The 25,957-nt window shown below is 36.1% G+C and overlaps 1 protein-coding gene across 3 annotated transcripts; it reads right to left on the bottom strand.

Annotated features, from left to right (window-relative positions):
• Nucleotides 1-5,623: 5,623 nt before the first annotated feature.
• On the bottom strand, nt 5,624-19,858 carry LOC136033790 (pyridoxal phosphate phosphatase PHOSPHO2-like). Of its 3 annotated transcripts, none has more exons than XM_065714693.1 (2): nt 19,801-19,858; nt 5,624-7,363 (listed from the first exon to the last, which is right to left on the bottom strand). In XM_065714693.1, the coding sequence occupies exon 2, from the start codon at nt 7,352-7,354 to the stop codon at nt 6,605-6,607; it is 750 nt and encodes a 249-aa protein (XP_065570765.1). In that variant the 5' UTR covers nt 7,355-7,363; nt 19,801-19,858; the 3' UTR covers nt 5,624-6,604. The 3 variants fall into 3 exon arrangements, with proteins under 3 accessions (XP_065570765.1, XP_065570766.1, XP_065570764.1); XM_065714694.1 differs by lacking the exon at nt 19,801-19,858 and adding an exon at nt 19,662-19,778; XM_065714692.1 differs by lacking the exon at nt 19,801-19,858 and adding an exon at nt 10,369-10,587.
• Between the last annotated feature and the right edge of the window lie 6,099 nt (nt 19,859-25,957).

Raw genomic sequence — 25,957 nt, forward strand, 5'->3', positions numbered from 1 at the left:
TGTTCATATTAAACCAGGCTGGAATTTCGCTGTCTGATGCAGAGGCCTTGCTGCAGACCACCGTGGAGAGGGTTGACAACGCTCTCAAAGCTACCCTGGCAGGAGGATTAAGTAAGTAAGCAAGTAAAGGGGAGCATATAAAAGGACAAGAGGAACATCTAAAAGGGAGCTGGTTGCTCTCTTTACCTTTTCCAACTTTCCTCTCAACATGATTTTGAAGCTTCAGGTTAATGCCCTTAGCCATTCCTTAGATATTGCTATTGTATACTTTTGAAAGCCCTCCTACAAATAGCCTGTTTTAATTTGTTTGTCATCCGCCTCAACATTTTGTAAGGGTTTTACCTTAATACCCTTGGCCTTTTTTGAAATTCAGGATCAAACTTACCCCCTTATATACAAACAAAGTGCGGCTTATGTAATGTATAAAACTTGCTCCTGGGGAGGTTTTGTCATACCTCGAAACATAGCTATTCGACTTTTCAACTATTTTGAACAAGAAGCCTATTCCAATTTTAGATCAGATGTCCTTTGGGGACATTGCATCCAAAAAGCGCATGGAAGGGGACTGGTTGCCCTCATACCATTTTTTAACATCCCCCTAAGCATGCCCTGAAATTTTAAAAGCCTTTTTGAAAAACTGGATGCCCATAGTGTCTTTTGATTTAGCGAAATATTCCCCTCAACACTCCCCGAAGTTTCGTCTAAATGCACAAAACCTTTTAGAACATAACCGAAATCAATCATTCCCTCTTTTCCTAACGACAAGTCCTGCAATGAAAAAAGGGTGAATTGTATCATTTAAAATCCTTACCCTTGGGGCTTTGGAGGGCATTGCCTCCTTGCAGACATAGTAACTAGACCGTTTCTCTATTTTGAACAAAATTACTCTTTCAAAACTATGATCAGTGTTGAGGAAAGGCAAGAAAAATGGCAAGGGGGGCTTGTAGTCCTGCAATCACTTTCCAACATCCCCTAAAGGTTTCAATTTAATACCCTAAGCCACTCCTTAGATATTTCTGATGCTTCCTTTTGGCAACCATAATGCACGTAGTATGTTTCGATTGTGTTGGGCATTCCTCTCCAAAGCTGTGGAGGGTCATGTTATTCTCATAGGCATAATTATTTGTCCTTTAGACTATTTTGAACAATATCAGTATTTTAAAATCTTGATTGAATGATTTTGAAGAGGGGGCAGATAAAGATGGCATGGGGGACTGGAAATCCTACAGCCACTTTGAAAAACACCCCCCTGGACATGTTCAGATATTTTCGACTTAATTCCCTCAGCCGGTCTTAAGATTCTAAAAATCCACTTTTTGATAAACTGAATGTATATATTGCCTTTAGATTTAGTTTAAGATGCTCTTCAACATTCTCCTAAGTTTCACCTTAATAGCCTTGGCCTTTTCCTATACACCCAGAATCAGAACTTTCTTCTTTTCTTAATGATCAATCCTGCACGCAAACGACTTGTAAAGTGCATAGTTTACAATCCTTGCCCGTGGGCGGTGGGGGGTATGGCATTCCTGGAAGCATAGCTATTAAACATTTGAACTAGTTTGAACAAAATGATAGTTTCAAAATTTCTACCGTTTTTGAATAGAAGAGGAACAAAAAGGGTAAGAACGGGGAAGCTAGTTGCCCTTCAATCTCCAACATCCCCTGAAAGTTTCAACCTCATGCCGTAGCCTATTTGTGATATTCCTTTTTCACAAGCAGCAAGGACAAAGGGTGTTTCGATTGTGTTTGGCATCCCTCTTAACATTTCCTTAAAGTTTCATCATAATATTCTAAGCATTTTTAGAGATCTGGGATCCAACACACCCTCTTCCTGATGAAAGCCCTTATATGCCAACAATGGGCAACTTGTATAGCTTACAGCACTTGCACCAGGGACTAGGGGGGTTATTCAACCCGTAGACATAATTATTTCGCCTTTGGATTATTTCAAACAAAACGGCTATCTTAGAATTTGCATTTGGGGAGAAAAGGGCGCGGAGGGAGGCGGGTAGGTGCCCTCTAAACACTTTTGATTAAAAAAAAGATCTAGAGCTTTCTATTTTCAGTCGAATGAGCCTCCGGCCCTCCCTAAAGTTTATACGACTACCTCGTCCATGAAAACCTTATAGGTTAACAATGAACAGCTTGCATAACATACGCCCTTGTCTCAGGGGCTGTGATGGATTTCGATAACCTTTGAGGCATAGTTTTATGGTCTTTGGACTATTTTGAACAAAATGACTATGTCCAAATTTTGATTGGATAAATTTTGAGGAAAGGACCTTGGGGAGGGCTAGTTACCCTGCAATCTCTTTTGGCTCTTTAAAAAGGGGGGTAGAATTTTAAATTTAAAATCGAATACGCCCACTCTGAGGTTTATACGACCACCCCTTCCATTAAAACCTTACGTATTAACAATGGATAAATAGCATAGCTTACAACCCTTGCCCCAGGGCTCGAGGGGAGGGTATCAGTCCCAAAGGCATAGTTATATTGTCTACGGACTATTTTGAACAAAACGGATATTTAAAAATTTTGATCCAATTCATTTGTTTATAAAAAGGAGAGGGGGCTGGCCCCCCCCCCCAGCTGCTTTTGACTCTTAAAATCGGAACTAGAACTTTCGATTTCCAATCAAAAGAACCTACTGCAAATTTTATACGACCACCCATTCCATAAGAACCTTATGTGTTAACAACAGGCAACCTGTGTAAATTACGGTTCTAGGCGTTTATCCCCCCCCCCCGCGGAAAATTGAGTTTTCTAAATTTGAGAATTTTATTTGAGTTGTTTTTTTTTAGTTTCGTTGAGAAGTGCTAAGAAAAGGGAAAAAGAAGAATTTACACACCATAAGTATAGATAAATGAGACCCAAAACGAACCAAAATTACAATAGATAACCTAGTCAAATTCAAAATGAGCAAAAATTAAAAAAGTAGGGCAGACAGGTCCCATGTCTTCTCAGGACCAGAACATGATTTGTGTTTTACAAGAAACAATATAATAATAACAACCGTAGGATGTCAGTTTAGTGTACATATTTTGATATTTATTCCTCGGGAACTAGACATCTAATTATCAACCAAATGAACCTTCTCTAAAGTTGAACATCCATCCCTTAAATGCCCCTGTAGCATAACTTACAACTCTTGCCCCCAAGCTCTGGGGGTTTGTTTCAACCCCAAAAGCCTTGTTATTAGATATTCGGACTATTTTCAATAAAATGGCTACCTCAAAATGTCTATTAAAAAAATAAATAAAATAATACATTGTGCCAACATCGTTCTTTACTTAGACAGCGCTATTGCGCTGCTTATGAAAGTTTTTTTTTCATGGAAAAATAATTGTCATATTTTTTCCTATTAGATTCCATCATTTTCTATTTTTCTATATACTCCAGGGGGGGGGGGCGAGGTATTTTCCACAGGGGTATTTTCTGAGGGGTATTTCCTGGGGAATATTTTCCGCTTGGGGGTATTGGGGGGAAGGGGGGTAGACGTCTACCACCATAAATTAAAACCCTTGCCCTTTGGCTTTGAGGGATTTTGTAAACCGCAGAGACACAGTTGTTTGACCTCTTAATTATTTTGAGCAAACGAACTATCTCAAAATTTTGATCGGATTTATTTGGTGAAAAGAGGGCGTTGATGGTCTAGTTACCCTCCCATCCTTTAGACTCAAAAAAGGCCACTAGAACTTCCAATTTCCAATCGAATGAGCCCCGTCCCGATGACTAACTGACCACCCCTTCCATAGAAAGTACCTCTGGGAAAAAAAACTAATAATAATGATAAACAAATCATAAAACATTGAAGCCTTTTGGCTCTTTACTATAGGAATCAAATGAGAAAGTAAAACTCTACTAGACTTAGATTATTTTGATGATTTGAGCATCCTAGATGAAAAGAATTAGTAAAATGAATGATTTTTCGGAGGTTTTGAGAGCTCAGGGCGCAAGAATAGGTTTGAAAATTAATACTAAGAAGACTAAGTCGCATAGAATAAGGAATAAGTGAAGATGAAGAGATGATGTTGGTTGAAAACAAGATCAATCGAGTGGATAGCTTCACTTACTTCAACCCCAGGGCACGGTTATTTGACCTTTAGACTATTTTGATCAAAATAGCATCTTAAAATTTTAATAGGAAGTATTTGGTGAAAAGAGGGCCTTGAAAGGCTAGTTGCCCTCCGATCCTTTAGGCTCTTAAAAAGGGAACTAGAAATTCCAATTTCCAATCGAAAGAGCCCCATCCGAAGTTTAACCGACCATCCCTTCTATAGGAAGTACTTCTAGGAAAAAAATAACAATAAATAGATAATAAAACATTGTAGCCTTATGATTCTTTACTATAGGAATCAAATGAGAAAATAAAACTCTCCTAGACTTAGATTATTCTGATGGTTTGAGCATCCTAGATGAAAACGTTAGCAAAATGAATGATTTTTCAGATGTTTTGAGAGCTCAGTCCGCAAGAATAGGCTTGAAAATTAATAATAAAAGACCAAGTCGCTTAGACTAGGAATAAGTGAATGTGGAAAGGTGATTGTGGTTAAAACGAGGACAATCAAGTGGATAGCTTCATTTACCTAGGGAGTCTTAATGGTAAAGTTACAAGATGCAGTGAAGATGTTCCAAGCAGAATAGCCAAGGCCCAGTTTGTTTTCACAAAGAAAAAGTTTAGAAGAATAGGAGTGTAAGACTGCAAACACAGATTAGAATATTGGAAGCTACAGTAATGACGGCAATTAAGTACGGTTTTGAAACGTGGGAGTATTTGATAGATATTTTCCAGATAAATTGACTACGGGTTGTTTTGGGGACCGTCTGACTGGCCGTCTTTCAAACAGTGAGCTCTATGAAAAACGTGTTCTATCCCACTTTCTACGGCTCTAATGAGAGAAGGGTTGAGATGGGAAGAACATGTTTTGCAGATGAGACATGACAGATAGCCAAAGATCGTTCTTTTCGGCCAACCATCTAGAGCCAAAGGAAAAGAGGATCGTTCCCGAATTGTGAGGGCGGAGCTCATAAGGAAGGATTTAAGGGAAACTGATACTTCTTGGAAGAGTGTAAAGAGGGGACTTTAAATAGATTAGGATGGAAAACAAGCGTGTGTAGCTGCGTTGGCCTCAGACGGCTTGTTCCTGCAGTGATTTGTCAGTAATAGTAGTGATAGCATTCACAAGTGAGTCCCACCTTTTTTGCCAACGGTTGACCCAAAATTTTGGAAAAATAATTAAAAGTATAAGTCAATTTACCAATATCATAATATATAAAATAGAACCCAAACATCCAAAGGTGTAATTATACATTTATGTGTATACTGTTCAAGCCTTACGAGGAGGGGATGTAATTTTTCTCAAGAGGATTGTGAAAACAAGTAGACAAAACATTTTCTGAATTTTTTTAGGAAGAGTCTTTCACAGCGATCGCATAGCAGGGCTATCCCTGCACACAAGCATGATTACAAACATGGATTAACTTTGGACGTCTAAAAGCTTCTCCGTAAATAGGTAAGGTTTTCATTGCAGATGCTTCATTCATTACTACCCTTTACAGCAAAATGGAAATACATATTGAGGTTACATAGCCAGTACAAACTTTACTGCTAAAAATGTAAGCCTTTGCTTCTTGCATTAAAAATAAATTTAATTTCAAAAGGTCTTGACAAAATCACAATAAAAAAAAAAAAATAAAGGAAAGCATCCTCGCTTGCATTAAGTCAGTCGTCTTCAATTAACTTATACAAGCCAAACTAAATCATCGCCGGACTGACAACATAACTTGAAAATATATTTAACACAAGGCTGTTCAAACAGAAAATAAAAGCCATTGCACAGTACATCGACACAACCCACACGAATTGATTATTACAGAAACAAATATACTGCAACATCAAGAAAAATGTCGGCTACAATATATAAACAAGTACAAAATTAAAATAATTTATTAACTGATAAGGACATCCCCTTTCTTGCTATTAAAAAAAACCAACAGTAACCAATATTAAATTGAAACACCAAAACTTTATTTCTCCAAGAAATGAAGAGTAGCAGTACTGTGCTTCAAAAGTGCTTCAAAATTGAATTTCAGTAAATTTTATGATATTACCACAAGTAATCTGAAAGCAACGGTTATGTTTACTTTAAAAAAGACATATTGTATCTTATATATTTTAAGAAATAAAAATTTGGCAGTCAATTATAGCTAATTCCTTATGAATGCGTTATTTTAAAACTCATGAAAATTGAAAGCTTGAAAACAGCAACAACAAGGTTTTTGATAGTAAAACATTAAGGGCTACTGAAACAATAAGGTCTTCTATGCTTCCTCAATAAATATTTTTTGTATATCCTGTTCCATGATGTCACGTCTTCATTATGTGTTTATGGTCATTGGTCACTCACTCCAGGCCGTACATTCAGTCGACATAAAAAATATTCACTAAGACTACTGTGAAGTTGACTTCCTTCTGCTATAGGAGCCTGACAATCAAATACAGTATATATAATTCATTTTTATAGAACTGTTCAGAAAGGCATTATCTCAAACATTTCCTAGTTATATGTGCCTCTATCAATACTAAGCCATCGAATGAGTTCACCTATGATTTGATTACATCAGGTCGCTTTTCTTTTATTTTTTCCAAAATATCTAGACCTGTATTCCATAGACAAAGCTCAGCACGAACTTTCAGCCCCTGTTCAGTCTCCATCTTTTGGATGTATTTGACAAGAGAAAAGCCTTGTCTGGGGAAGAACAGATCCACCTCTGACAACTTTAATCCAGGACAAAAATCGTTCATTCCATCTCCTATGTAACCAACCAACGAGTATTTTATACCATCGAGACGCCTTGCAGTTATAAAATCCTCCAATATCTGTCCCTTACATAAATTCTTAGTACTGAGCGTACAATGATCCTGTACATGATATCCTTCTAAAGACAGCCTTCCATTTTCATCAAAGAAAGCTGGATTTGTAAAAACGGAATGAAATAAATTTTTTCTCCCATTTGTTTCTAATATGTGGTCAATAAAAACTGAGTTCGCATCGGATATAATGATGATGTCCACTTTTTCCATGTTTAAATTTTCAAATAATTCAACCATTCCACTTGTAAATTCAACTTCAGACATACAATCAAGGATATCCTTTGGTTTGACTGAATTTTCATGCAAGTAACGGAATATTTCAGCCATACATTTAGTCCATCCTTCGTCTGAATGAAGGGCCACAATTTCATGAGGTATTACCCCACCTGGTGCTAATTTTCTCACATGGTAGTCACTATTTACTTCGATGATTGTATGATCAAAGTCAAAAGCCAGAAGTACTTTATCACAAGCAGACATTTGAATTGGCTATAAAAAAAATTTAGCTATAAGAAAAGAATAAATTCCATAAGGAAAGAATAAATTCTATAAATTCCATGACGGAGGGCTAGTTGCTCTCCGTTATTTCTTTTGCCACAAAATCATGTCAACACAAAACATCTTTACATGAAAGACATTTTACCTTCTTGCATTATAGTTAAACAATTATGTCATAGAAAATCACAGCCTCGTTTCAATTGTCAAATTTTGCTGCTTTAGCCTGATCTTCATATGCACGTCTAACAGATGGAAAAACTCAAAATTTTCAGAAAGAAGTAAAACCGAGTTGAACCTTTGTAGACTCGAAAATCACTTTGCATAAGTTTTGGCAGTAATCATTATCAAACAGTTTGTGGTAACGAACTGTAGTAAGGAGCGACCCGGCTCAATAGTAAACGAAACTCTAAAAAACGGAATTTTGATGCTAAAAGATACATCAAAAGAATCGAATTTTCATGCTGATTCTAAATATATAAGTTTTGTCAAATTTAGTGTTTGTTATCAAAAGTTGCGAGCCTGAGAAAATTTGCCTTATTTTGGAAAATAGGGGGAAACACCCCCTAAAAGTCATAGAATCTTAACGAAAACCACACCATCGCATTCGGCGCATCAGAGAACCCTACAGCCAAAATTTCAAGCTCCTATCTACAAAACTGTGGAATTTCGTATTTTTTGCCAAAAGACAGATCACGGGTGCGTGTTTATTTGTTTTTTGTTTTTTCCCAGGGGTTATCGTATCGACCAAGTGGTCCTAGAATGTCGCAAGAGGGCTCATTCTAACGGAAATGAAAATTTCTAGTGCCCTTTTTAAGTGACCAAAAAAATTGGAGGGCACCTAGGCCCCCTCCAATGCTCATTTTTTTCCCGAAGTCAACAGATCAAAATTTTGAGATAGCCATTTTGTTCCGCATAGTCGAAAACCTTAATAACTATGTCTTTGGGAATGACTTACTCCCCCACAATCCCTGGGGGAGGGACTGCAAGTTGCAAACTTTGACCAGTGTTTAGATATAGTAATGGTTATTGGGAAGTGTACAGACGGATTACAGACGGAGTGTACAGGAGGATCTTTCCTTGGAGGAATATGTCATGGGGAAAAAACTCAATTAAAAGGGCGCAGGATTCTCTAGCATTACTATAAAAAAAAAATGAAAAAATAAACATGAAAACGTTTTTTTTTTTTTCAATTGAAAGTAAGGAGTAGCATCGAAACTTAAAACGAAGAGATTATTACGCATATGAGGGGTTCTAAAAATACGTTAGCATAACGAGCGAGGTATTTAGGAGGAGATAAATACCTCGCTCTTTATGCTAAAATATGTTTAGTAATTTCAACTATTTATTCTACGGCCTCTTTGATTCAGGGGTCATTCTTAAAGAATTGGGACAAAACTTACGATTTAATGTAAAGAGCGAGGTATTAACGAGGGTACAAACCCCCCCGTAAACATAATAAAAATATAAGAATATACAAGTTTGTTACGTAATTTAATTCTTAAGTTACGCATATTTTTTACTAATAAAAACGTTCGTTAAAAATTAAAAGTTCTAGTTGCCTTTTTAAGTAACTGAAAAATTGGAGGGCAACTAGGCCTCCTTCCCCACCCCTTATTTCTCAAAATCGTCTGATCAAAACTAAGAGAAAGCCATTTAGCCATAAAAAGAATTAATATACAAATTTCATTTTAATAATTTATGTGCGGAGAGCCAAAATCAAACATGCATTAATTCAAAAACGTTCAGAAATTAAATATAAAAAAAACAGTTTTTTTAACTGAAAGTAAGGAGCGACATTAAAACTTAAAACGGATAGAAATTACTCCGTATATGAAATGGGTTGTCTCCTCCACAATCCCTCGCTCTTTACGCTAAAGTTTGACACTTTGCCACAATTCTACTTTTTAAAACAATTAAAAGCTTTAGCGTAAAGAGCGAGGGATTGTGGAGGGGACAACCCATTTCATATACGGAGTAATTTCTGTTCGTTTTAAGTTTTAATGTCGCTCCTAACTTTCAGTTAAAAAAAACTGTTTTTTTTATTTAATCTTTCAGACAAAATCCATTATGTAACTTAATTAGTCTTAAGTGAATTTTGCCTCTTCCTCAGATTAATTAAACAAACTTTTTCCAAAAAACCTAGTTTTTTCGAAGGAAACTAAAGAGCTGCATTACAACAACTCTTAAACAAATTAAACCAGATCTAAATCAATTTAATTCATCTTATGTATTATGAATTGTTTTAACTGCTTCTTAGTAAAAAAAAAAACAACAACGAAAAAAACATAAAACTGCGAGTGTCAATGTAATCAGATTTGTTTCCTTTTGAGAATCCCTTGGTTCTGAAAATTTAATTGAAACGTTTCCATAGCCTGAAATTTCAAGCACATTAGCATAAAAAATTTTATTTTGCACAAAAAATCGATATGGCCACAATTTTCTTCAATAACTTACTGTACTTGATAAACGTACCTTAACAAACCCCCCACCCACCCAGAATTACCTCCAATATTCCTTGAAAGCTTAAATTGGGTTACCTAAGATATTAATTTATGCCCTTTGGCGTTCCTGGAACATTAGGGACTTCCTTTTGACAACCCTTTGGCAAATGATGTCTTCAATTTAGTTCAAAATTTCCTGGAAGTTTTAGCTTAATACTCTTAACCATTCCTAAGACAGTAGGGTTTGATGATCTAAATGCACATAGTGAGATTTGGATTTAGTTCAACATTCGCTGAAAGTTTCAACTTAATATACTAAGTTGAAATTGAGAAATTTCTCTTGAGAAACTGTAGATACGCAATTTTGACAACTTGGATGCACACAGTGTCTTTGGATTTAATTCAAACACCATTAGGTGTTTCTGAGATATTACAGATATTTTATTTTAAAAACCTGAATACAAATTGTGGGTTTCGATTCTTTTGAACATCCCCCTCAAAAATCCCTGAAAGTATCAACTTAATAGCCTTAATCTACTACTGCTAAAATCTTACATGAGCCTTAAGTCGCAAGAGGCCAACACTGCTGCATATGCTTCTCCTCCATCTCAATCTATTCAAAGCTTCATTGTTCATCCCCTCACAATAACGTAGTTCTTGAGATATTGCACATACACTCTTTTGACAACCAGGACACACATAGTGTTCTTTGCTTTGACTCAATATCTCCTTTAATATTTCTTGAAAATGTCAACTTAATACCCTTTGCTGTACCTGAAATATTGCAGATACATTCTTTTGACAGCATCGATGCACGTTAGTTCCTTTGATTTAGTTCAACATCCCCTTTAACATTTCATGAAAGTTTCAACTCAACACCCTTAGTCGTTTCTGAGACATTCTAAATACACCGTTCTGACAACCAGGCTACATACAGTGCATTTGAATGTGTTCAACATCCCCTCAATATTCCCTGAAAACTTCAACTTAAATGCTTTTAGCCAATTTTCTGATTTAGTTCAAACCTCCTTAACATGCCATGACAGTTTCAACTTAATACTCTTAGATGTTCCTATGACACTGCAGATGCGCCCTTTTGGCAACCTGGATGTGTATAATGTCTTTTGATTTAGTTCGAAATCCTCCTCAATACGCCCTGAAAGCTTCACCTTTTCACCCTTAGGCTTTTTGGTTACATTGGATCAAATATATGCTCGTACTCCTCTTTTCCCAACAATAAAATCTATATACAAACAATGGGTAACTTGCATAATTTGTAGCCCTTGCTCCAGATGTTGTAAAGATTATCCCATCCCCACAAGCATAGTTATTTAACATTTCGACTATTTTGAATAAAAAAAAGACTATCTAAAATCTTGATTGGATATCTTTGAGGGTTAAGAAGGGAGCGGACAGCAAAAAAGAGCATGGGAGGGGGGCTGTTTGCATTCCAAATACTCGCAACTCTAAAAAGGACACTAGAAATTCTTACATCTAGTGAGCCCCCTCTGAAGTTTCTACAATAACTCCATTCAGAAGAAGTGGCCTAGGAGGGAAAAGAAAAAAATAAAGAATGCATTGAAGCAATATTGCTATTTACTTAAGCAGCGTTATCGCAGCTAATTATGTTAATTACCTATGAAAACGGCGCTATAAATAGATTTTATTTACAAAGAATGCTTTAAAAGTGGAAATCTCATGTGCATTAATTGGTGGTATCATAAAATATTGGTCATCTCCAATCAGTGTTGTCATAGCTACAGCTTTGTGGTTACAATCAAAACTTGTCAAGAATACATCCAGCTATCAGTGTTTATGGCATTAAGGCATTACTTGCATACAAACTCAACCAAAACCCAACAAAATCCTGGTAGGGCTTGCTTCCTCCTCCTAGGAAAGTATCACTTTGGTTGCACATCTCTGCACATCTTCAAGAACGTTTATGTCTTTTTTAAAATCAATTTTAAAAACTTTTTCCACAAAACAAGTTTTTCAAAGAAAAGTAAAGAGCTCCATTAAGCCAAAAATGAGCGGAAATAAAGTAAAATAACCTTCCAAGCGTAGAACTACCACATATCAATATCAATAAATATATGAAGCTCAAAACGAGCAGAAATGACAATAAATAGCCGAGTTAAGCTCAAAACGAGCAAAAATTAACATTAGCACGTCTGATAACCCCCATGTCTTCTCGAGACCAGAACATAATTTGCCCTTTACTGAAAGAAAAAAAAGCAAATGACCGTGGATTGTCAGTTTAGTCGACATATACTGAAATTTATTCCTTAAAATTTTGATAATTTCTCATTTATGAAAGTAAAACATTGAAAACATTTAAAACGTATTTTGTTTTCAGTAAAGCGCACATTATGTTCTGGTCTTGAGAACGCATGAGGGTTATCAGCCGCACTAATGTTAATTTTTGCTCGTTTTGAGATTGACTTTGCTATTTATTGTAATTTCTGTTCGTTTTGAATTTCACTTATTAAGTTTCATTATTTCATTAAGTTCAAACATTTATGCCTTTCTCAATAACATATACTGTGTGTATACAATGAACGAATTGCCTAGCTTGCAGACTTTGTCCTGAGGACCGTGGGGAGGTTGACATCCCTAAAGACACAATTAACAGACCTTTCGACAAGGCTGAACAAAATAGACCTTCTAATCAAACTTCTAATCAAATGAACTCCATTTGATCCAAAGCTTATACAAGCACCCGTTTAAACTTTATACCCTGGGGCTGCCGGCATAACTTAAAATCCCTGCCCATGGGCTCTGAGGATTTAGTCTTCCATAAAGACATTGTTATATGATTTTCGGACTATTGATAATAAAATAGCTATCTCACAATTTCAATTGAATGCGTTTTAGGAAAAGAGAATGTCAGGGAGGGGGGCTAGTTACTCTCCGTCATGTTTGAATCTTAAAAGGGAACTAGAACTATACATTCCAAATTAAATGAGCTTCTTCTAAAGTACGCACGACCAGTACTTCCATAAAAAAAACTTATATGTCCCTGGGGCATAACTTACAACCTTTACCCCTAGGCTTTGGGGGATTCTATCCACCCCAAAGGCCTTATTATATGATCTTTGGACAGTTTTTTAACAAATGACAACATCAAAATTTGTATCATTTGTATCAAAATTTGTAATGAGCCCCCTCTGGAGTTTATAGAACCACCCTTTTCATAAAAACCTTATATACCCTTGTGGCATAACTTACAAACCTGGTATTGAGGGATGGGGGGTCTCATTCTCAAAGACATTATTTCCTGATCTTTCAACTATGCTGAACAAAATGGTTATCTCAAAAATTTTATGAAATATGTTTTGGGTGGGAGAGGGGTTAGTTTCCTCCCAATCACTTTCGACTATGAAAAGAGGCACTAGTCCCTTCAGTTTTTAATCAAGTGAGCCTTGTTTGAAGTTTCTACAAAAACAAATGGCTATCTCAAAATTTCTATCAGATGCATTTCGAGAAAATACAAGGCGTGGGGGTGTATACACTTTCTGATCACTGAATCTTAAAAGAGGTACTAGAACTTCTAAAAACCAACTCAATGAGCCCAGTCGAAAGTTCCCACAATCACCCTTTCTATATAAACCTTATATGCCCTAGGGCATACCATACAACCTTCGCCCTGAGGGCTGTAGGGGGGTTGTCATCTTCAAAGAAATAATTTCTGGACCTTTCGATTATGTTGAAAAAAGGCTATCTCAAAATTTTGATTGGATGTGTTTGGGGGAATGGTGGGCGTGAGAGGCGGGTTAGTTGCCCTCCAATCGCTTTCAACTATTAAAAACGACGCTAGCCGTTCCAATTTTCAATTGAATGAGCGCTTTTCGAAATTTCTACAACAACTTCTTCAATATACAGTGTCCTGGTCTAAGATAAAAAAAAATCATTGTGCCCACAGAGCTCTTTACTTAGTCAGCGCTATTGCGCTGCCTGTGAAACCTTATCCCCCATAGCATAACATACAACCCTTGCTCTGAGGACTGGGGGTTGTGATCCTCAAAGACAAAATTTCTGGACCTTTCAATTACGTTGAACAAAATGTCTATCTCAAAATTTTGATTGGATATGTTTGAGGAAATGATGGGCGTGAGAGGAGAAGTTAGTTGCCCTCGAATCACTTTCGACTATTAAAAAGTGCACTATTCCTTTCAATTTCTAGTCGCATGAGCTCTTTTCGAAGTTTCTACAACAGCAAATGGCCATCTCAAAATTTCTATCAGATGTATTTTGGGAAAATACTAGGTGTTGTGGGGGTGTCCACCCTCCAATCACTCTGAATCTTAGAAATGGCACCATAACGTCTGATTACAAATACAATGAGCCCCCTCTGAAGGTTATATGATCACCCTTTCTCTATATACCTTAAATGCCCCCAGGGCATAACTTACAACCCTTGCCCTGAGGGCTGTGGGGGGGGGGGGTTGTCATCTTCAAAGACATAATCTCCAGACCTTTGAATTATGTTGAACAAAATTGCTATCTAAAAATTTTGATTAGATGTGTTTGGGGAAATGGTGGGCGTGGGAAGGGGATTAGTTGCCCTCCAATCAATTTCAACTATTAAAAAGGGCACTAGTCCTTTCAAATTCCAATCATATGAGCCTTTTTCACAGTTTCTAGAGCAACAAATAGCCGTCTCAAAATTTCTATCATATGCATTTTGGGAAAATACGAGGTGTGTGCACAATTCAACATAATCCTTTCAAATTCTGATCATATGAGCCTTTTTGCAGTTTCTACAGCAACAAATAGCCATCTCAAAATTTCTATCATATGCATTTTGGGAAAATACGAGGTGTGTGCGGGGGGGGGCATCCACCCTCCCGTAACTCTGAATAAGAAATGGCACTAAAAGTTCTAATTATCAATTCAATGAGCCCTCTCCAAAGTTTATACAATCTCCCTTTCTATATAAACCATATATGCCCCAAGGACATAACTTAAAACCCTTGCCCTGAGGGCTGTATGGGGGCTGTCATTCTTAAATAGGTAATTTCTGGACCTTTCAACTACGTTGAACAAAACGGCTATCTAAAAATTTTGATTGGATGTCTTTGGGGAAATGGTGGGCTTGGAGGGGGGGGTAGTTACCCTCCAATCACTTTCGAATATCATAAAGGCCAGCAGCCCTTTCAATTTCAAATCGAATGAGCTCCTTTCTAAGTTTCTACAACAACAAATTGCCACCTCATAATTTCTATCAGATCATTTAAGGAAAACACAAGGTGTGGGGAGGGAGGTATCAACCCTCTAATCACTCTGAATCTTAAAAAGGGCGCTAGAATTTCTAATTATCAATCCAATGAGCCAACTCTGAAGTTTATACAATCGCCCTTTCTATGCATAACCCTTGCCCTGAGGACTGTGGGGGGTTAAAAGGGCATCAGCCCTTTCAATTTCAAATTGAATAAGCTATTTTAGAAGTTTCTACAACAACAAAGGGCCATCTCAAAATTTCTGTCAGATGCATTTCGGGAAAATACGAAGTGTGGGGAGGGGGAAGGTATCCACCCTCTGAACACTTTGAATCTTAAAAAGGGCACTAGTGCTTCTGATTAATAATCCAATAAGCCTCCTCCAAAGTTTATACGATCACTCTTTCTATATATACCTTATATGCTGCCAGGGCCTAACTTACAACCCAGGCCCCGAGGGCTCTGGGAGGGAGGGGGGGGTGTCACCCTCAAAGACAGAATTTCCAGACCTTTCAACCACGCTGAACAAAATGGCAAGTTAGTTGCCTTCCAATCACTTTTGACTATTAAAAAGGGCATTAGCCCTTTCAATTTTCAATTAAATGAGCCTTTTCTGAAGTTTCTATGACAACAAATAGCCATCTCAAAATTTCTATCAGATGCACTTCCAGAAAATACAAGGTGTGGGGGGGTATCCACCCTCCTATCACTCTGAATCTCAAAAAGGGCACTAAAACTTCTGATTAGCAATCTAATGATTTCTCTCCGAAGTTTATACAATTACCCTTTCTATATAAACCTTATATGCCCCCAGGGCATAATTTACAACCCTTGCCCTGATGGCTCTTGGGGGGGGGGGTCATCCACAAAGACATAACTTCTGGACCTTCCAACTACGTTGAAGAAACCCTTTTCAAAGTTTCTACGACAACTCCTTTGATATGAAGTATCCTAGTCAAAAACCAAAAAAAAAATAATAATAATACACTGTGCCCACATTGCTCTTTACTTAGGCAGCACTATTGTAATGCCTATGATATGAGGAGGCAAGAGACATTCCAACTTCAAGCTTAGGATGCACAAATCCCTTATATAGACTTGGCAACATTAAATTCAAGAAGTCAGGCCTCAGCCCATGGACTGGACAGTTGAAGATTATTTTATAGAAGGGCATGATTTTCACATGACAAGGGTAACCCAAGAAGCTTCAGCTTGTCTGTATTAAGAGTTGGTTTACTGCTGATAATAGAAGGAGCATCATTAATGAAGATAATAAATAGTGTAGGACCCAAAACACTTCCCTGAGGAACTCTACTCAGAACATGTGTAGAGGAAGAAAGAATACAATTACCAGAGTTGGCAAATAACTGAACACACTGAGATCAAAAACAAAGAAAATCAAGGATCCAGAGCAGGGATTTCTCTTCAAGCTTGACTGCACGTAATTTAATTGCAAGTTGCTTGTGACAAACTTTGTCAAAAGCTTTAGAAAAGTCAAGCAGAATCATGTCAGCAGGCATCCCCATATCAAGCAACTTGGTTATGTGATCATACAGTTCAAGGAGATTGGTGTTAGCAGATCTTCCTGAACGAAAGCCATATTGTGAACTGTGTAGAACATGATTTGCTTCAAGGTTTTTAACAACATCAGAGTTGATTATTTTAATAGACTGTCCCCTTCTAAAAATGTTGCTCATTAAACAAAACTTTTTTTGCCTTGAAAAATCTTTTTTTCTAATTGCAAGTTTTCTTTAAAAATTTGGAAAAAAAATTCACAGTAAAGAGTAAGGAGCTAAGGAGGAGACAGCCCCCTTCATATAAAGGATGATATGTTAAAGTAGGTTTCAAATCTGTTCCTTGCTTTCAGTTGAAATGCTCTTTTTTATTTAATTCCTGATTATTTTACAAACCATACCCAGGCCTAACCAAGATATAATTTGAGGTACTGGTCCCTTATATCCCTGGTTAATTGCTATTAAATGTAAATCAAAAATTTACATTGATTAGTACTGATCTATGCTTAAATTTGTATTTCAATTTTGGATAAAATTCGAATATAATTAAAAAATTTGCAATGAATAGTAATTTAGGTAAAAAGTCCTTGTTTATATTAATACTAAAGAATTTCTGTTGGATGAAAAGGAGTATTATTGGTTGTATAGACAGAATTCTGTGAGACTTTTGACCTTATACAAAACTGAAGCCATCATAACCTCTACAATAGGATTTTCATATCAATAAATATATTTAATATATTTGTTTAAATACATTGAAGTACTTCATATGCTTCAAGTTTGAAGTACTTCAGAAATAAAGAAATTTCTTGGTATGAAATGGGATAGAAATAAGAAATATGATAGAAATGGGAATATAGCATTTTAGCTGAATAGAGAAAAATTTTAATTAATTCCTACTCCCCTACCTCTTTCAACATTTATCTGAAGCATCATGAAGAGTATACAATTTGTCCATTAAAATGTACTTTTTTAGGAATCTACCCTATCCCCACCTGAACAATGACTCACACCCCCCCCCCCCCCTAATTATAGCTCATATGCAATTACAAATCATCAACTGTTGCCTAATTTCATCACAAATAAAGCAAATCAACTGGGTTGAATTAAGTACTGCAACCATGTGGCACAACTTCTTTTGTAACTGGAAAGCCTAAAATATAGCTATTGGCACTTTTGAATCAATTAGCTTCTCAAAATTTCAAATCGATGGCAAATGTGTCCTCTTCAGGGTAAAGTTGCAGTTTGGTGTCCAAAAATTGCAGAAAACAAGACTTTCTCCAGGCCCAATCTGTATGGTCACTTAAAAAAGAGCTTTAAATTTCCATTTAAATGAACTCCCTCCCTATTATCTTGAACCTTTAGTTTAAAACAATCACCCTTGGGGAAAAAAAACAAATAAACACACATCAACAATGTTTCTTCTGAAAAAAATGCAAAATTCCACATTTTGAAGCTTGAAACCTCTATGTTAGAGTTCTCTGATATGATGTATCTAATAAGGAGATTTTCCATAAGATCACTTGCTTTTTTGGGGGTGTTTCCCCTTTTTATGAAAGAGGTACATTTTACATGGTCATTATAAAATCAAAAGATGGTATCTATGCAGGCAGGATGATTTTTGAGTATCTCTACTCCTTCTGTAAACTATTCTAAGGTATAGGAAATTGCATAAAGACAAGTCTACCTCCATTGTAATCTACAGAAGCAATAAATCTTTCTGTAATTTTGGTTTGGGTTTGATTTTCTTTTAAGATTAAAATGCATAATAATTAAATATATTATTGATCAAATAAATTGATCCTTTTGCAAGGAATCCTTGTCACTTAAAATTTACTGTATTTTGTTTCATTTTGCATGCAATTAAATTTTTTTTTTTTATTTGAGTTTTTTTTCCTAAAAGTTTTGGAAATAAACATCCTGAAATGTATTCCATCACACAGCCACCACTGCTATTTTGGCATCTGCCCCTCCCCCTGAAAAATTGTTGGCCATTGCCCTTATTTCAAGAACCTTAACAACTGCTGATGTCATGCTAAGGGCTCAATAATTTTCAGCAAGGTCCTTTCTACCTTTTTTTAAATACACAAGTGATATGTGCAGTTTTCCAATATAGAGGTATCTAGAAAGGTTTAATGATAGCTTGAACAGCAGGGAAAGAGGTTGACATAAAACTATATGGCATTCATATAGGATAAGTGGGTGAATACTGTCTGAACCAGCAGATTTTATCCAATTTAAGGGATGTAAGTTCCTTTAGAATGAATGTATCAGTAATCAGAATTGGTTCCATCTTATGTGATATATCATACAAAGGAGGTGAGGGATAATACTTGGAAGAAAAAACAGATGAGAAATGTTGGTTGAAAGTTTCAACTTTTAGCTAAGGATTGGTAACTGATTGACTATTGTGCAAGATATCTGGGATATCTAATCTTGGCCAGATGTTCTGATTATAACTTATCTTTCCTATAAATAAACAGCAGGCTCCTAATCTTGGACATTATTTATATAAGGTTAGATAGATTTACTTGGCTAATGTTTAGGACTACACCAGTTAGAAGTGGCTGGCTATAATATTGGAAAACATCTGTTCTTTCAAAATTTGAATTGAGACTAGCTTGAAGCTTATATAAATATAGTTATCCTATTTCAAAGCACTTATCTTAGATTAAGTCTATCCAAGGTTGACTGCCTTATGTCATTAAGATATGTTTTTCAAATTTTAAGATCCTGTGTCAAAGACTAAGCAGCATTTTCTAAGATTATACTCAAATTTAAAATGTATGGCCTAGATTAGGCACCACTGTTATCTAGCCTGTTTGAAATTGTAAGTGTTGTATATGGTTAAACTATTCAAGCTAGGCCTAATTACATAATTGTTAAAAACATTGTGACACATCCAGTGATGAAATAAATCAGTTTGTATGTGGTATGATAAAGATATTATTATGACTTAGCTGTTAAAGAGAAGATTAGCTGGCTAGCTACTGGATATCTTACTCTAAATTATGGTATAGGCTAAAATGCAAATTTACCAAGGCATCAGGTAACGTGTTCACTTTTATCCTAGTTAAATTATGTTGTAAACTATAAATTTACCAGATTAGCCTACCAAAGATGATGAATGAAATAATTGTAGTTTTTAGCTCAGATGAAAGCCTTACACCAAAATCACCCTAATTTTGACTATGAAAGTTTCATTTTCCGTGCACAAAATTTCCTGAGAAAGTGAAAAACCCCGAGGGACTCACATTTTCTTTAAATTCTAATTTTAAACAGTATGTCACGTTTTTTAAATTTAAAAAGCGGCAATTATTACGATTGCGCAAATTTACAGCAGTTTTTCCGGCGACCCAACACAAGTGAGCAAAATTACGAGGTGATAATAAAATTGAAAAACAAAGCGAAGAAGATCAAAGCTTAATTCTTCCGCTATTGCAATGATTGCTTTAAACAAGAGAATTTAAAAATTATTATTCTAAAAAATATATGCAATAGTCCTCAGTAGTAATAATGCATTTTTAGAAATAGTTGATTTCGAAGACCTTTCCATGACGATAAATAAAAGTTCAAATAAGGATAAATACTTTTATCAGACAGTGACAAAAATAATCACAAAATATACTGGATATTTTGGTCACATGCCCTGTGAATGTCATCAGTAGGAATACTAGAAAGGCACCAACAAAATCAATCAATAGCACACCAAGAGCATTTCTTGTGAGAGTGTGCTACTATTAAGAGAATAATGGTAACAAGATTATAAGGTATAAGGAGCTGTATGGTGGAACCATGTACAGAGAAATAAAACACGTTCATTACTCCGGCACCGCACCGATTTATCGGTGGTACACCACCCCTGAAAGACGCGCCGGCCGGATTAAAAATTACGGCGATGCGACGGCGTGCTGTAGGTAGCACTGGTGCGGTGGCGCACCGCCGGTTTGTCTATATTTACGTTATGCAGTTATTTGTTGATTAGGTTTGCTACGTACGCCAGTGTGCTAAGTAACTTTGTAAAAGTCTATCAATACTGATTTCTAACCAGAAAATGGGAATAAGAGCTTACAGAAATAGTAGGCAGTACTGTATTTAAAAGGGGAGGGGGCTAGACTGCCCAAATATTTATCCAGATTTTCTTAGAGAACTTATTCTCTTGCCTGTACTAGTCACAAATTCATTCCTAGGGAGGTTGTCGGGTCAACCTCCCTAGGTACCACAGTTGAGGGGGCACCACAAATGGGATATTGTCCAATTTCATCAAATTTTCCACTTTGATTTGTTTTTTGGTAATATTTGAATCGGAAGGATGTGCTGCAATTAATTTTTCCCCGGGTACCACTAACCCTAGGTACGGCTTTGAGTCGTCCTCTTGATTTTTTTTTGCAGCTTAGTTTGAAAATTTATTTGAAGTAGCTCAAAACAAAAAAAAAATTCCACTAAACAGATGTTATTTCGTTTTAAACATTTATTGAGATTATTCACTTAAGATCTATTTCACGCCATGAGCCATAATTTGCCATTCTCTCGGTTATTCCATCCCTGTGCTTCAGTTTACAGCGTATTTTATTGTAAATTTGTTGTCTTTGTTCTTATTTTAGGCTTGAGATTAAGGATTGTCAACTTACATCTTTCAAGTTACTCAATATTCCACAAAGTGGCAAAGTATTTGGAATTTAAAGGAGTACAAAGTAAGTTTTCTAGTGGAATTTTTCTTCCATCATAAAACAGCCTCTCAATGTCATGTACTGATCAAAGAGTTTGACTGCTTTGGATCTATGATAGCACTGAAAAAGCCTCAACACTTTTGATTTGTTACGAATTTTGTCGGGGGGATAATGTTCGAAAACCCGGGGGGATTTGTTTTGAAAACTAGGGGGATAATGCGTTCAATCACTATATTTGTTTTAAAACAAAGATGAAAACTTAGACTTGGATCAACAGATCAAAGTTAAGAATACTTCTAAGGAGACGTGAGTTGAAAATATATTCTTGAACTCTTGCAACCAAGGTCATGTTTTGCTGATTTTGTTTATTGCTTACTTTTCAGCCTTGGAGAAAAAACCTGAAAATAAAATAATTTGAAACAATGCTAGCGCAGTAAATTTATTAAGCGAATAACTTATCTTGGGTCAGAAACAGATCTTAATTTCTTAGTTTAAATTGAGCCGATTTGGCGAAACTACGAAAAAGCAAAGTTAAAGAATTTTGCATTTTACCATGTCGTTCCGAAGAACCCAATGGGATTTTGAAATGAATAGACGAATAAGATCAAAATCTTGTGCAAAATTCAACCAAATCATCAACTTTTTTTCAAACTTGCGGAACAATTATAGACTTTGATTCGGCTTTAACTATGTTTATTAGCTTGACACATCACAAAAAGACTTCCTTCACAGAATTATAAATTATACTACTTACTTCTGAACCTTTTCTACTGGATCTTAAGATTGGCATCGACATCGAGTCAAAATTTTGGACTCTCTGAGATTATGCTGTAACTAATCTGGTTTTTCTTGGATTCAGTATAGCTTTGGATATTTGGTTCTAATTTTAACAAATCTTAAAAAGTTTGGAGTGCTGCCACCCCTATCATTGCGACGCCCCTTCCTGCTAGAATGTAAATAAAAGCCAGTATCCGCTAGCTTTTACATACATTACGGCTTCTATTATTAAAAGTTTACCCTAGTTAAGGCCTCCAAACTGGGTTTAATTTAAATTCTATAAAATATTTGCAAGACGTTGTAATTTTTTTCTTCCTCTTCCCCCAAACGAACGATTCAGAAAAAGCACAATTGCTCCAGTACTGTGATATACACTTGGTTGAAAGATAAGATACTTCAATTGCCGGGTTTCATTGTGTACATTGACAGGTATCATGAAAACACAGATACGGAGGGAAGCAAATACTACTGTTTATTTAATAGCAAGAGACCAAAAGTATGAAAAAGATTAAAATTACATAAAAAAACTAGTTTTTTCAACTGAAAGTAAGGAGCGACATTAAAACTTAAAACGAACAAAAATTACTCCGTATATGAAATGGGTTGTCCCCTCCGCAATTCCTTGCTCTTTACGCTAAAGTTTTTAATTGTTTTAAAAAGCAGAATTGTGGCAAAGAGTCAAACTTTAGCGTAAAGAGCAAGGGATTGCGGAGGGGACAACCCATTTCATATACGGAGTAATTTCTATTCGTTTTAAGTTTTAATGTCGCTCCTTACTTTCAGTTAAAAAAAACTAGTTTTTTTTATGTAATTCCTGAACGTTTTTGAATTAATGCATGTTTGATTTTGGATCTCCACACATAAAATATTAAAATGAAATTTGCATATTAATTCCTTTTTTGGATAAATGGCTTTCTCTTAGTTTTGATTAGACAATTTTGAGAAATAAGGGGTGGGGAAAGCCTAGTTGCCGTGCAATTTTTCGGTTACATAAAAAGGCAACTATAAATTTTAATTTTTAACGAATGTTTTTATTAGTAAAAAATATACGTAAATTAAGAATTAGCTTACGTAACAAACTTGTATGTTCTTAAATTTTTATTATGTATATGAGGGGGTTTGTACCCTCGTTAATACCTCGCTCTTTGCACTAAATCGTAAGTTTTGTCCCAATTCTATAAGAACGACCCCTGAATCCGAAAGGTCGTAGAACAAATAGTTGAATTTATCTCTTCATAAATACCTCGCTCTTTATGCTAAAGTATTTTTAGAACCCCTCATATGCGTAATAATCTCTGTTCGTTTTAAGTTTCAATGTTACTCCTTACTTTCAATTGAGCAAAAACTTTTCCATGTTTATTTTTTCATTGTTTTTTTTTTATAGTAATTTTAGAAAATCCTGCGCCCTTTTCATTGAATTTCTGTTACCCCATGACATATTTTTCCAAGGAAAGATCCTCCCACATAGCTCTCTCCCCTCAACCCCACCCCCAAAACAAAAAAAAAATCCCCTGAAAACGCTGTACACTTCCCAGTAACCATTATTATATGTAAACACTGGTCGAAGTTTGTAACTTGCAGCCCCTCCCCCAGGGACTGTGGGGGAGTAAGTCATTCCCAAAGACATAGTTATTATGGTTTTTGACTATGCGGAACAAAATGGCTATCTCAAAATTTTGATCCGTTGACTTTGGAAACAAAAAATGAGCGTGGGAGGGGCCTAGGTGCCCTCCAATTTTTTTGTCACTTAAAAAGGACACTAGAACTTTTCATTTCCGTTAGGATGAGCCCTCTTGCGAAATTCTAGGACCACTTGGTCGATACGATGACCCCTGGGAAAAAAACAAACAAATAAACACGCACCAGTGATTTGTCTTCTGGCAAAAAATGCGAAATTCCACATTTTTGTAGATAGGAGCTTGAAACTTGTATAATAGGGTTCTCTGATACGCTGAATCTGATGATGTGATTTTCGTTAAGATTCTATGACTTTTAGGGGTTGTTTCCCCCTATTTTTTAAAATAAGGCAAATTTCTTCAGGCTCGTAACTTTTGACTGGTAAGACTAAACTTGATTAAACTTATATATTTAAAATCAGCATTAAAATGTGATTCTTTTGATGTAGCTGTTGATATCAAAACCCCATTTTTTAGAGTTTTGGTTGCTATTATGCCGGGTCACTCCTTACTACAGTTCGTTACCACGAACTGTTTGATTTGGCGAAAAACCACAATATATCCCACAGAACATAAGACCACTTATGAAACTCTCCTGTAAAACAACTTGGAAGGAACCCATTATGACTCTAAACATTAAGATAAGTGTATAAAATCACACAATCCAGCTGCATGAATAGCAGTACAATTGTTCTGTACTGACCTCATCGAATCCTGATAACCTATTCCACAAAATTATCTAACAGCATTTTTCTGTAGGACACATATTGGGTAAATTACCAAATGGAAAGTACCAAGCCATACAGACAAACAGTACAAAATGTACAAGTGCATTGAAATATACGAAGGAAAAACACGCTTTAATTTACGAAGAATCCCTAAATTATGTGATAACATTTTACTAGTAGGTTCCACATCTGAAACAGTAGGAGAATAGCTCCCTAATAATAGCCGAGTGGTTGAAATACAAGACTTGAGAATACTGTGTCTGTAAGGGTAGGGGGAGAAAATCTGGGGAGAAAACACTGGAAGCGCTGGAAGATTTGCCGAAACCACGGATTGCGTTTCTGGCGAAAGCAGAGAATCCAGAGAATCGGTACCTGTGCTACAGAGGCCATTCGTCAGCATACAAAAAAGCTTTTGAGTTTTCTTTTCACATTGTATTTAAATGAAAATTTTTTATCAATGTCAATTCTAAGGTACTTAACAGACCTCGGCTGCTTAACAGTCTCTAATCCGAGACATTTCTTGGAAGACATTTCTCTAATCCAAGAATAATGCTTTGGAGACTACGAAAAAATAACAGAATTCGACAAGCCCCTGGTAGGTGAAACCGGTTTACCTTTAACATAGACGTGTTGCAGTCAGTGCTGTATCAATTGTGGAAATAAGTAGCTGTTCAGAGGGCACATTACTTGGGGAAGGAAGGGGTATAGCTAAATTGAAAGACGCAATATGGGTCCATTTTATCAAAATACCATGTCTGTAATATCTTAAGAATGGTTCGAAGAATGTAGCTGAAACTTTCAGGCCCTAAACGGACAAGGGCAATTAAAGAGGGCCGGATTGGGCAAGAAAAATTCAAATCTAGTATTGGGGGGAGGGGAAGGGCTAAACATTTTTGTCTCTAATCAAAATAAATCTAAAACTTTTGCACTATAGACTACTATGAGACTAGTAATCTATGCATGGTTAAGTATCAAGATACATCAAATGAACTATGTACTGCCAGGTTTTCAAAATGGCGTATAGGGGTAGAATATTACTTTGAAACTTCCAAGGAATGTTGAGGGGGACAAGTGGAAGTTCAATCACAACTTTGGAGAAAGGGTAGAGTTAAACAAAAGGACAATAGATGAGTCCAGATAATCAAAATACACTGTCTGTCATATCCTAGGAACGGAAATGGGCCATCAAAACGAGAAATTGTTGGTTCTAGTTCCTTTTCAACGAGTGAAGAATGATTATACGACTAACAGCATCCCTCCTGTATCCTTTTTTTCCTATCTGTACCTCACAATCCAATAGTCATCCGATCAAAATGTTGAAATAGCAATTTTTCTTCAAAATGGTAAAAAGTTTCAACAAAAATGCCCCAGGAATGACATGACATGAACCTCACAGCCCAAGGCTGTGGAGTCAGTCCCTGGTATAAAGGTTACAAATAATGCAATTTGCTCATTGTTCACATAATTTTGTAATACAAAAGGGAGACGTTTTATCCTTGATGTCCGATTAGCTCGAAAAGAAACAAAAAAAATATTGGGACCAACTTTTCCCAAACTCGC

The sequence above is a fragment of the Artemia franciscana genome, chromosome 12 (assembly GCF_032884065.1).
Source record: "Artemia franciscana chromosome 12, ASM3288406v1, whole genome shotgun sequence".
Classification (NCBI taxonomy): domain Eukaryota; kingdom Metazoa; phylum Arthropoda; class Branchiopoda; order Anostraca; family Artemiidae; genus Artemia; species Artemia franciscana.